This window comes from Mustela putorius, unplaced genomic scaffold (genome assembly GCF_011764305.1).
Source record: "Mustela putorius furo isolate JIRA1106 unplaced genomic scaffold, ASM1176430v1.1 tig00004033_pilon_pilon_pilon, whole genome shotgun sequence".
Taxonomy (NCBI): domain Eukaryota; kingdom Metazoa; phylum Chordata; class Mammalia; order Carnivora; family Mustelidae; genus Mustela; species Mustela putorius.
Window position 1 is genome coordinate 6,239,165 of NW_025422169.1, and position 12,930 is coordinate 6,252,094.

Here is a 12,930-nt window from a genome sequence, read left to right on the forward strand (position 1 = left end):
CATGTCCAGGACGGGCCAACCACACTGTGCTCAGGCAGAGACACTGTGAACGGGACGGCGTGCGGGCAAACCATTCCTCCTCGCCCCGGGCGAAAGCAGCACCTGACTACCTCCCTCCTCACTCACCAAGATCCGGTCAAAGGCCGAAGGAGTCCCGCCTCTCTGCACGTGTCCCAGGATGGTCACCCGCGTGTCGTACCCCAGCTGCTTGACCACGAGCTGCAGGAGACACAGCTCGTTAACCCGGGGGGCCCTGCATCCTGGGCGCTGGCATCCCTGGGTCTCAGCTACTCCTGCTTCACACCGACATGGAAAAAAATCCTAGTGTCTAAATTTCACTTTCTAAAAGGATGCTTCATTGACCAGTGGGCTGAAGTTTGTTTCTGTGAAAGAACGCTCTTGTTACCACATAAAACCTGTCTCTCCTGCCTCGTCAATGAACCTAAATAACACGATTTTTAAAAAAGGACACGGCATCTCGGGTGTTTTACAGGAATATAGACGTTTCCCTGAGCCACGTCAGGGGGCACGGCTGTATCTGAAAAGCACACCGTGGTCAACCACGGCATCCCCACGGCTGGCCCCACGAGTGCCCTGCAGGCTGCGGGGTCAGGCCCCAGTCCTCGCCGGACCTCAGCTCCTCCTCTCTGAAAACACTGGGGTGGGGCGGGCGGGACGTGAAGCCTGTGGGCCTTGCTCTGCGGGCCTGTGGTCACTCTCGATGTGCTTACGTGGGGAAGAAAACCGTTGCCCTATTCCTTCTTTCACTACTGGCCAAGCGCCTTCACCCACAGCACCCCAGGCCTCGAGGTCAGGTGCTCAGCTGGTCAGGGGAGGAGGAGAGAGCACGACAGGGAAGCCATGCTGCAAAGCCTGGCTGACAGCGTCCTTTGGGGTGGGAGACGGCTTCACCCGGAGCCTGCCTCTCTGTCGGTCTGTCTCCCCAGCGTTCCGTCTGGAACACGCGCAGTCACCTGCCCCACTGGAGAGCCTGACCCATCCCACCGGCCCCGGGGCTGGCACGCCAGGCCAGCACCTTCCAGCGAGCCGCACAGCAGTGGGACCTCCTGGGTGGCCCTCCACGGGGCCGGGTGCGGCACAGGTGCCCACGTGACAAGTGCTCTCATCTGCAGGAGCACCGGGGCTGCGCGTCCCAGCGCCTGAGCCTGGTCCCTGGTGGGGCAGCCGGCGCCCGGCGCTGGGACCCCCGTCCACCCCACTGTGCCTCCCCGACCGCCAGGGCAGCTCTGGGGCCTCCGGGAGCTTTTTTTCAATTAGATTTTCTATAGGCTGCAGTAACACTACCTGTGCTTAAGTGAATTCAAAAGGAAGGCAGGCTGACCTTCCTGTACTTTGAGACAACAAGAAAAGATTCCAAAAATTTCAAGAAAGGGTTTCCAATATCATCCTCAAAATTGGAGGGTTCAGTGTCTGAAGTAATATGAAGAAGAAATACCTAACCAGAAAATGGATTTAAAAAGAATTAAAAACATCGTTCCTGAAATGTACTCTCAAATGATTCAGAAAAAGGTAGTATGTATGTGTGCATCTGTGTGTGTGTGTGTGTGTGTGTGTGTGTGCAGGAGACTCACCCTGTTAAAGTCATGAGTCATTACAAAACCATCCATCGGTATCAGGGAGAACAAAAAGGGTTTTCATGATAATAACACAATGTTCCAAACGCAAACGCTGCCAGCGCCGTTAAAATCTCCCCTTTCCGGGCTGGCGCCCGAGGAGAATTGCAAAATGGGACACACTCACCTCCTTGATCTGCTCGGAGGTAATGGGCTTGTTCTGGGTGTCTATGGCTCCCTCCGCCACAATGATGATATTCAGTCTTTTTTTCCGGGCACGGTTCTAGGGGAAACAGAAAATGAACATCCTCAAACACCTAAACTGTTTAAACAACAAACAAATCCCGGGCCCTTTGCCCCAGGTGAATGGCCTCTTGCCGGGTAGAAACCGACACCTAGTTTCACAAGCCGGGTCTCCACCCATCCTGGCCAGGGAAGGCCCTCCCAGAGCGTAGCTGGAGGCGGCAGGGGACGGGCAGGGCCTGTAGGCTGCCCCAGACAGGGTGGGGGGGGGCACACTTCTTGGCCGTTTGGTCCCAGAAGGCAGTGAGCTCAGCGATGCGCCCCCGTGGCGCGTCTATGCAGCCAGCCAGGCTTCCGATCTCCTCAGAAACCAGAGCTTCCCACCACCCCACCGTGAGCCCATGTGAGCACAGAAACCCCGGGCCCGCACAGGAGGCTAGAGGGGAGCGGGGGAGAGTGCGGGGCTGGGGACAGGCCCTGCTGGCACTGCGCCCACACCTGCCGTCCCCACGGGCTCAGGGCAGCCGTCACCCAGCGACACCCTGAACTCATTCTCAGCCAGTCCGTTCTCTCTCCCATCCCAAGTTACAGACCCCCACGCCCAGAGCCGCAGCGCAGACAGTGCCTGAAGCCGGAAGCAGCCGCAGCCTGGAGCCCCCGCGAGCCCCCGGGGCGTCTGGGCTGATTGCTTTCCAGTAGACACAAACATGCTCTACTTGGAAGAGCTTACTATCACTAGTCAGGAATGTTCTCTAGGAGACGTAAAAATGCGGAGAGCGACTGGGACGCGTCCTTGAGTGCAGGAATATGGCCACAGAGCCGCATGTCATCTAGAAAACGTAATACTCCTGAGGGTCACAGAACACGAGTCCTCCCCACAGGCACATGGGAAGATAAGCCGCCTTGCCTGGACAGGTGTGCAGACGCCTCTCACGGCCCTGCCTGGACGCGTCCCTTCCCTGAGTCCTCACAACAGCATCAGGGACCTGAAGAACGTGGGGTCATTGCCCAAGGTCACTGTGCGGGTGGCAGAGCCGAGACCCAACCCCAGGACCTGTGATGCTCAGAGAGGATCATCACCTGTTCTAGAACAGAACACCTGGGATTTGGGGTGTACCCTGAGGCTTGCTTCCTAGGCCAAGTTCCTGGACAAGATATTTGGGAAAGTCTGACAGTGCTACATCCACAACCAACAAGCCAAGGTATCCACCTTACGGCCCCCAACCCTCCCCAAGGGGAACCCCAACATGTTCTAAGCTCATGGTTCATGAGGCCTGAAACCCAAGGGGGTCTGCAGAGGCCACACAGTTAAGGAAATAATGGCCAAATCGAACAGAGGGCCTCAGCCCTACCTCACCGGAACCCACTGACCACTGTGCACAGCCTTGGAGCAGGGGCATGCGATGCACCCCCAAGGGCTGCCACCAGAACTTGCCTATGGCCGTGTGGCCCTGGACCAGGCCTGGGGGCGTTGTGGGGAGGAAGGATGGCCGGCGGGAACGGGAACGGGCACGGCCCCTGAAGGATGGGACCACAGGTAACGCCCTGCGGCACTGGTGATTAAATGCATGTCTCAGAGCCACACAGAAGGACCAGTCTCGGCCCAGGGCCACCTCCGATGTTGCGCAGCCAGCCGCAAATCGCCCCACACCACCAGCCCATGTCCCCAGGTGGGAACCGAGAAATTACAAGTGGATTTATTACATCCCGGGACTACTGGGCTGTGTTCCTGCCTCCTCCGGTCCCCCGCAGCCACGCCCCACCTTCCTGGGGGCACGATTCTCCCAGCAAAGCCGTGTGTCATCACCAGCTCCGTATATTTGGGTCAAGTACGTGGAGTCAAGTGCGTTGCTCAAGTCCCTTGTCCCTTTCTTGAAACCTGTCACCTTGAAGCTGGCAGCAATGTCCTATTGCGCATGTACCCTGGCTGCACGCAGAGATTATGTCCTCGCTGAATACAACGACAGCCGGCCTGGGCCATAGGCTTACCTCCCCACCTGCAGGACAGGGATGACGTGGTCGGGAAATGCGCCCCGCGCCCCGAGTTCTGTCCGGGGGGCTGAGCTCGTAGGCCCTCCTCAGAGGCCCTCCTGTAGGGAAACTGCCCTCCCCGCATGTGGGGACCCAGGCAGCCCCAGGCCACAAACAGGGCAAAGCCTGGTGTCAGGAACCCCGGCTGCAACCACGCCTGAGGCACGCCGGGCGTGGCGGGGACTGCACAGCCCAGGAGGACTTGCGACCTGGCCCCACGCTGCTCTGTGCTGCTGCGGGCCGGGGCCGAGACGCGGCTCTGTTCACACTGGTGCGTGGAGACAGAAGAGGAGGCAGAGCTCCCCCCTGACTCCGGTTTCTCCTAACAGCCTCATCTCCACTCAAGACCTTCCTTCAAACTCCAGCTGCTGCTCTGCAGGAAAAATAGTTTTGGGGTCTCTATACGGCACCCCATCACGACCCTGGGGGCAGCAGACGCGCAAACAGCCAGTGTACGCAGACCCTGCGCGACAAGCTTGAACTCTTGAGAACCACGGAGTTTCCACGTGTTTGCAACTCCGCCCAAACGGGGGCCCCCGTGGCTGCCGCCCGTCGCCGTCAGAGGCCCTGGCGGTCAGGGGACATGGAACACAGGTTACCTCGGAGAGCTTGACGCACATGTCCTCCTGCCAGCCCTCTTCTGGGGGCGACTCCGGAAGGAACACCCAGTCTGCTCCGCAGGCCAGGGCGCTCACCAGGGCGAGGTACCTATCCAGGGACAGCACGGGTTTTGTGAGGCTGCTGCCAGGCACCCTCAGCTCGGAGGTGGCCCTGGGCAGGCGGCCGGCACACGAGCGTGCGAGGGGGACGGCGGGCCACCGGGGGGCATCGAGGGGACCAAGCGGAGGGTGCTCGCCGTCCAAGCTGCGTCTCCCCATACGTACCCGCAGTGTCTCCCCATAACCTCAAGCACGAAGGTCCTCTGGTGGCTACAAAAGACAAAGGAAACATCCACTGACCACACGGGGAGCGGCGAGAAAAGCAGGGAGCAAAGTGCTGCCAGTCGGACAGACGCCTGCTTCACCGCGACGCAGGACCCACGCTTCCAAAAAGCGCCCATTTCCTACAAAAGCAGATGCCACTGTGCTAGCATTTCGAGCTCTTGTGAGCAAAGGGGCTTAGGATCGCTCACTTCACAGCCAGTGTTTGCTCTCCCGCACACATGCACATTCTGGACACCTCTGTGCCGATGACCAGCTGCGGCACTCAGCACCGGCGGGGCCGGAAGCCCCCAGGGGCTGGGCCTCTCCAGAGCCGGGAGCACAACCTCGGGGTTCTCCCATCGCCCACAGGGTCCTCGCACACCCACGGAGCCAGAGGACACGGGGCATATCCAGTCCTGCTGCTCCTGCTGGAGACCCTGAATCGGACTTCCCAGTAGCATTCCTCCCTCCAGGAAACACTTCCCTCCGGGAAACACTTTTTTCTTCTAAAATCAGGGGTAGGAGTAAACTTTCACAGTTGAAAATAAACAGTCAATGAGAAACAGTTTTCTTCCTTTGGTTGTAACATTCAGTAACAAGACTGGATCAAACACCCATCTGGGGAACCCTCCAGGGCCGGCATGGACTTCTGCACCGCAGCACAAAACATCCCCATGAGGGAACCCTCCAGGGCCTACACAGACGTCCACACTGCAGCACAGAATACCCTTATGAAGGACCCTCCAGGGTCTACACCGCAGCACAGAACACCTGTCTGGGGAGACTTTCAGGGCCAGCACAGATGTCTACACCCAGCACAGAACACCCGTACGAAGGAAACATCCAGGGCATCTAACCCACATCCAACCCACCAGCCCCTCCCAGGCTCCCATGGCTCTGTAACCTCTGGGCGGTGGTCATGATGGCGTCCACGACCTCAATTATCCTGTGCAAGGCAGAGTCAGTGCCGATGGTCATATCGGTCCCGCAGAAGTCATTGTCGATGGAGCCCACCATGCCCACGACGTTGAGGTACGCGTGCTTCTGCACCTGCTCCTTGTCGATCTCACCTGCACAGAAACAAGCACCGGCCATGACCGGGAGCGGCCACAAGGGGACGTTCGGGAGCCCCTGTGGAGCGGGAGGAGGAGAGCGGAGGGTGAAGGGCAGCCCGGCGCACCCTCCCCTCCGCCCCCTAGTTCTCCTCTGCAAAGTGGGGACACACAGGAAACCTATCTCCGATGGCCGTCACGGGCGCTACCCGAAACTGTGCTAGGGGTGGGCGGTGCCCGGCACGGGGCAGGACCAGGTACACAGAGCTCATCATTTTCGGAGGCATGAGGTCGAGTGCCCAGCCTGGGGGACCGGGAGACAGCACTATCACCACTGATGCGTCTCCACAGCCAGACAGCGGGCATGGGGGCTCAGAGCTCTCTGAAGGGAACAGAAGAGCAAGAGAGGGAACAGAAAACCCACAAGGGCAACACACAGAGACAGGGATGTACCATTTTGAGCCAACTCCTCCAGCAGCCCACTCCACTCTTTCCGGAAGATATTGGCCCCTGTGAGACTCCCGTCCCCGCCAATCACACACAGGTTGGTGATGCCCCGCTGAACCAAGTTCTGAGCAGCCTTCAGGCGACCTTCCCGTGTGCGGAAGGCTTTGCAACGAGCACTGCCGATAATGGTCCCCCCCTGGAAAAGAAAGAAAATCACATGTATTTTTCTTCTTCCCACAGGAGAGGAAGCGGCAGAGCTTAGCACATGTGAATACCACTGTATACACAATATACACATAGGACTTGCAAATCTAGGCTCCCCTCCACGGATTAATCTTGTAATTGGTCAAGCATGGGGACAATGGACAAAGGCATGGGCGTCATGCGCAGGGCAAGCCTGGGAGGGTCTGGCGACAAGGACGGCCATCAGGTAGACACGCGGAGGGTCAGAGTCTGCAGGACGACCCAGCCATCCAGGAGGCCTACGGCGGAGTGGCACCGCGCGGGGTGCCGGCCCCCTCCCCCGCCGAGCCTCACATGGACCCGGCACTGGTCAGCAGCCGCGGTCCGAGAAGGCGTGTCTGGGAGCCCCCATAACAAGTCCCCCGTTCCGTCAGAGATCCCCGTGTGAAAAGGCAAGACAGGAACCCGCGAGCCAAAGGGGCTGATTTTTGCACATCTCCCTGCCCCTCCCTCGTTAAAGGCCAAATCTTAAGAGAACGCGAGTTGGATCAGACAAACTTCCCAGAGCGGGAAGTCGCGATTTTTCGCATCTGGTTTTTCAGAAACGAAAGATTCTTAGTTGTCTTTAGAAAAAAGCAGGGCTCCTTCCCACACACCACACGTGCGCTTCCGAAACCCCCATCTGCAGGCCGCCCTCCAAGGGCACACTCACTCCGCAAGGCTGAGCGGCCTGGGGGTGTGGTGGGGCTGGCGCTGTGGCCCGGCACAGCTCAGGGGAGCCCGGGCGGAAGGCGCAGGACACACGGCCACCACCAGCTGGTTCCCCGGACTCTGAGTCCACCAGAGCGATCGGGGTGTCATGTGCTTTGTAGTGACCGGAGCCGAAATCAGCAGCCGGTCCACACCGAGGGGATCACAGGTGTGGGACCCCCAGAGCGAGGCTACAACTGAGGAAGGTAAAGTAGGTGCTCTTCCCTGCCCCCACACACCCAGGGGCACCTGCACACCCCATCTCCCCAGGGCAACCACACTCCACCCACCCTCGTGTCCCCACCGGGGCCACCGAGATGTAAGGGGCCGAGAAGGTCGCGTGCGCTCGGGGCGCCGTGATTCACACGCACAGGGTGACGTGATCACTGCACTAAGGCGCGTGAAGATACGTGGCTGCTCCTGTCATTAGCATTTTTTGTCGTAGCACTTTCAACACCTACTGTTCTAGCAACTTTCAACATTACAATTCTTAGGCAGCACAGTTAACCCTGTTAACACGAGGATTTATGGGAAATGATCCCCGTACTCAAGTTCCTTACCTGGTCCCTCACCTCAGCCACCTGTGAGCATGTGTGTGAAGAATGAAGACTTCCTCTCCGGGCGGCTTTTGAGGGGGCAACGCAGTGTCCTTAACCATCGTCGCCCGGCCGGAGGTTGCATCTAGAGCTCACTCGCCATCGCCAGGGAAGCTTGTGCCCTGTGACCGGCAGGGCCCGTTTCCCCACTACCCCCCTGGCAAACACCGTTGTTCTGTTTCCAGGAATTCAGCTTTTTCAGATCCCACGTGTGAGTCTGTCTGTGCCCGCCTTGTCTCGCCCTGGAGGTCCACCCTCCCCGCCCCAGCCTGCAGCATCTCCTTCTTCTCGTCAGCCGGCACCTGTCCCCTTTATATCTCTAAGCCGTTGACTGGACCCATTCTTCCACCGCACCAGCGCACCTTCCGTGGGACCGAACTGATTATGGTTTCTAGTTAAAAAATACCCCACGTGAGGTCCAGATTAACACAAAGCTTTTCAGCTCGTCCATTCTTCTCACCTAATCAGCCTCTCCCAGAACTGGGAGGCCTCCCTTGGCTACCAGGCTTGAGGAATTTACAGGCATGAAACATCCTGGCAGGTTTCTTTCAAATTCAAAGTAAGCAATTGTTTTGCCTGAACCGTCCTTGGCTCATTCCTGGGCACACCAGAGCAATTAACCCGGACTGGTTCAGGCCAGAACAGGGAGGCTGCTTCCCACTACATCCTGCCATTCTGGAGGGACCATTCCCAGCCTTTGCTACAGGGACACAAAGTGACTCTCAAAAATCCAACAGGCGGGGGAAGGGGGGGGTCTGTGCCCTGAGCACAGCACCAACAAATCCAAGAAGCCTCAGTATTAATCTGGTCTTAAGAAGACAAAACCTGAGGGGCGCCTGGGTGGCTCAGTGGGTTAAAGCCTCTGCTTTTGGCTCGGGTCGTGATCCCAGGGTCCTGGGATCGAGCCCCACATCGGGCTCTCTGCTCAGCAGGGAGCCTGCTTCCTCCTCTCTCTCTGCCTGCCTCTCTGCCTACTTGTGATCTCTGTCTGTCAAGTAAATAAATAAAATCTTTAAAAAAAAAAATAAAAATAAAAGAAGACAAAACCTGAAATCCACTACAAGGACTACAGGGAACACTAGCGGCCACAACATAACTTTTTAATGCAAGAATAATCCTATTTGCACAATGTAAAGCTTTCTAAAAATGTTAACTACATGACAAATTAAGGCTGGTTTTGTTTTGTGTTGTTGCTATGTAAGCAGGTGAGAATAAGGCCAGCCAGGACATTAATCCATGTTAAGCATTGCCGGAGCTTATGTGCAGGAGATTTCCGAATGAAGGAGGGACTTGACTGACTTTAGAGAAACAGAGTTTTGGAAGTCGGCACGTACCACTTGCAGAATGCTGGAGACGCTCTCCCAGCTGGCTTCCACGATGTTTCTGCCGCCGTCCACCATGCCTTGGTAACCCTGGGGGAAGGGAACAGAGATCCTTGTGAAGACTAGGCTACACTCTAGTGAGACCTCAGATGGATGTGTGAATTCTGTACAATGCACAGGACGAGGGCCCTGAGCCCCGAAGAGCCGAGGGGTTGGGAGCAGCCCGAGGCGAGTGCTGGCTCCAAGCCTGCCGTGGATGGGCACTTCTTGCTGGGCTCACCAGGAGCGCTCTGGGAACGAAGACAGTTTATCACCTAACAGCACCGGAGAGCCTGAAAGGGAAGATGCTTACCCCCAAACTGTGTGTAATCTAGCAAACTCCCATGCAAACAGTGGTGTCCATCACACAGAGTACAAGGGAGCACTCCTGTAGGGACTTCAGTTTGCCCGTGTGACCCGTGCTACCCTGGATAGACACGCCATGTTTCTGAAAAGCAGCACAGACATCCACGGGCCCTACCCTGCGGTCAGCAGCAGCTGACCACCCCGAGGGCCGGTGAGTGCTCACTTTCGGCCAGAAGCCCAAGGACCATGACCTTCCAACTCCATCTCGCTTTCCCCCCAAGACCGCACCAGATCAAGGCATCCAGAAACACCCATGTGTGCCCTTACCTCCGTGACTCTCTCCAGGACACTTATCTTAGAAAAGAACAGACACTGACCATTTACAAAGTTTGTCATCACAGATCCTTATGGGGGATTCAGAGCTCCTAAACCAGTGAAGGTCAAGAGGAACGGAAAGAGTAAGGATTGGTGAAAATGGGATGGTCCACTGAGTAGAGAACCGTGTGTGCAAGTAAACCAACAGGACGGGGGCCTGTACAGGCCATGAGGACGCACCTGTGCTTACAACGGACACTGTCCGCCAAAAACGCGCTACCGTCTTCTGTAAGACACTGGGATAGTATGTTACATCTTAGTAACATGTAACACATATTAACCTATTGTCTGCAGTACATATCCTGTATGACTGGACTATATTTATATCATGAAACATGGTATTATAGATTTCTACGTTCTATGGAGAGAATACATTTACATATACTGTCAGATTATACAGAAGGAACCTGCTCTCAGCTTCGCTGTATTCTCTGTCATTCCATGCCGCCTACCTCTCTCCTGTTTGTCACACACAGAACACTAGGCCAACAACACACACCTGTGTCTGTATGTGTATATATTTAATATGTTACATGGATATACATTGTATATAACATGTAACTATATGTTTATATGTTTCTAATATACTGATACAAATATGTATTTTATATATCATACAGAGAACAAACTGTATATAACAGAACACATTAGAGTTGTGTAGTATTTGATCCTACATAGTATACATATTCATAAGTACACGTAAACCTGTGTGTGTCACAGTCACACAGTTGTCACGTGCGACAAGCCTGAAGGGACAGGTGGCCTGGAACGAGGTAGAGAAGCCGAGAGCAGGTGCATGTTGGAGCTGGCAGGCTCCCTCTGCCCCCGGATGGAGGATGTTACCCTGGGGCTCTGGCTCCTCTCAGTCCCCAGGACAGGCCCACTGTCGTCACGGGGCAGCGAGGCACATCTTCTAAGCACAGCTCCCTAAACCTCACAGGGCGTGTGTCGTGCCTTTTTAGCCCTCTCCATATAAGGTAGCGAGCCACGGCACCTGTCACTGTGGAGAGTGAGTGTGATAAGCAGAAGAGGCTTTGATCCAGGCCCGGTCTCTGGAAAGGGAGCTCTTAAGAGGCACGGTCTACACCGGGCGCTGTGTGTGAGCTCCGCCAGCAGGTTACAAAAGCCAGCCCTCCCTGCTTCTGAGGGACTCCCAGGGATCTTCAGCAGAATGTTAACAAGAGGGAGAGAGCCAGGTCATAGCTGGATGGCAGCAAGACCGAGGACACACGGAGGGAGGGCCTCAGGGGTGCCTTCCACTGAGCCCTGCAAACTCCCGGGCTCCCCCATCACTCTGCACGCAGGCCCGGCTCCGCATGCCTCAGATTCGGGCCCGGCACTCAACAGCCGGCGGCAGTGCGGACTGTGAGCTCCCTTCCAGGAGGCCTGGTGGGCGGGGACACTCCCACCCCAGGAGCGGGCCTGCAGGCTGGCTACAGCTTCCAGAGCCTCGGCCACCGCGGGGACACGGCCCCTATGTGGAGGCATGCTGCCCTACCACCCCAGCCTGCGTGGGGCTGAGGACGAGAGAAACCATTACTCACGAGGCCAGAAGGGCAGGTGTAGAATGGGCTGTCCGGAGCAGGGCAGGGCGGAGAAGTGCGCTACTCATCGGCTTTGGCAAAAACAGGATGGGGACACCCTCTCTGTGCCCACTCAACACCCACAGCCAGGGGGATGATTTCTGCACATGCACCGCGAGGTCAACAAAGTGACCCAAGGGACGGGGCCACCCCAGGCCCCACAGGGCTGACGAGGACACGGAGGCCGGGGGCCATCCCCAGTCATCGGGGCCATCTCCGCTGCACATGGCTGACAGCACCAGCCCATGGAGGGTTCCGGCAGCTCATGCTCCGTGGACAAGCCCTGTGCCCGGCTTCTGCCCCATAGGTGCCAGGCCAGGAGCACAGAAGTCCACTTTGCCTTTATGATCATTGCTCTGCAGTTACACAGGGACTTCATGGGAACATTCACAGACCCCTTTGCCGCTGCGGAAGGAACGTGGAAAATCGTTCTGTAAATCATAACGTGTCCTGAAACATAGAACATTCTCGGAAAATCCTTGAGGTCCTGTGGCACAGGGACCCTGGGACAGGGAGGATACAGGGATGTTGGAGACTGGGGCCCCCACCCTGCTCCTGCCGCTCGCCTGGGCGGGGCCGGAAGTGACTCACCCTCCCTCCGCAGACTCTGGGAGCTCATGCACGCCTCGAAAAGGCCTCCCAACAGCAATTTAAGTGGCCCTTCACTTACAAGGAAGTGGTTACTAAATTAAGACGACTGATTTTACACAAACGTACCGTAATTTATAAATTCAGATGCGTGTTTTTCTGTGGACGTCTCTCTGGAGGCTTGAGTGCTTGCTGCCGACACAGCCAGAGCCCCAAATCTTTTCTTTAAAATTCTCCTTGGAATCTGCCTTCAGAACCAGTTCCATGACTCACGCAGGAATCAAACCACAGCAAACCCTTCCAAGCCACACTCGGTTTTTAACCCAGAGTAACCCGGCCCGCCTTGCTGATCCTCGTTCACGCAGTCAGCCCAGGAGACCGTCAAGTGCGCTGTCCTTTGGGTGTTGTCTGAGAAGGAGCCACAGGTTCCAAAATCAGCTCAACTTCTTGTTTGAAACATTTCTGAGCAATGGGGACGTCAGCATAGGCCCCCGATTTGCTCCTCTGGAGACGGCGCTGCGTTTTGGAGAACCTGTTTGATCCGCTCAGAAGAGAGTGTGCGCTCGCCCACGGCAGGTGACTTTCTCTTGTAGGACACCTCGCACTACGTAGGGTTTCTGGATCCAAGACCCAGTCACAGTCCCGTGCTCTCTGGCCAACTAGGCTTTTCCCCTTGAACACGATCCTGGATGAGTGCACCGGCTTTCTCAAACTGAAAATAGCTTTTCCACATCTGATTTCCTGGATTACTCGGTCAACAACTCACTGTTTGGGCAACAAACACTCCGCTCCCAGCGGAGACAATCTACAAAGATCACGTCCTTCTAAAGTATTATCTAGATACTGCAGTGACCAACACCACAGACTTCTCCCCAGGCTTCACTGCCTCGAGTAAATACGAATTTTTGTCTTTCTGGC

The 12,930-nt window shown here is 56.5% G+C and overlaps 1 protein-coding gene across 3 annotated transcripts in view; it reads right to left on the minus strand.

Annotated features, from left to right (window-relative positions):
- Nucleotides 1-12,930, minus strand: part of LOC101675626 (phosphofructokinase, platelet) — a 51,504-nt gene that overhangs the window by 20,585 nt on the left and 17,989 nt on the right. For all 3 annotated transcript variants that reach the window (XM_004757908.2, XM_004757906.2, XM_004757907.2), the window contains exons 3-9: nt 9,134-9,211; nt 6,277-6,466; nt 5,676-5,841; nt 4,733-4,777; nt 4,448-4,556; nt 1,762-1,857; nt 127-219 (exon numbers count right to left, since the gene is read on the minus strand). In XM_004757908.2, the coding sequence (XP_004757965.1) occupies nt 127-219; nt 1,762-1,857; nt 4,448-4,556; nt 4,733-4,777; nt 5,676-5,841; nt 6,277-6,466; nt 9,134-9,211 (777 nt within the window). The remainder of the gene's footprint in view (nt 1-126; nt 220-1,761; nt 1,858-4,447; nt 4,557-4,732; nt 4,778-5,675; nt 5,842-6,276; nt 6,467-9,133; nt 9,212-12,930) is intronic.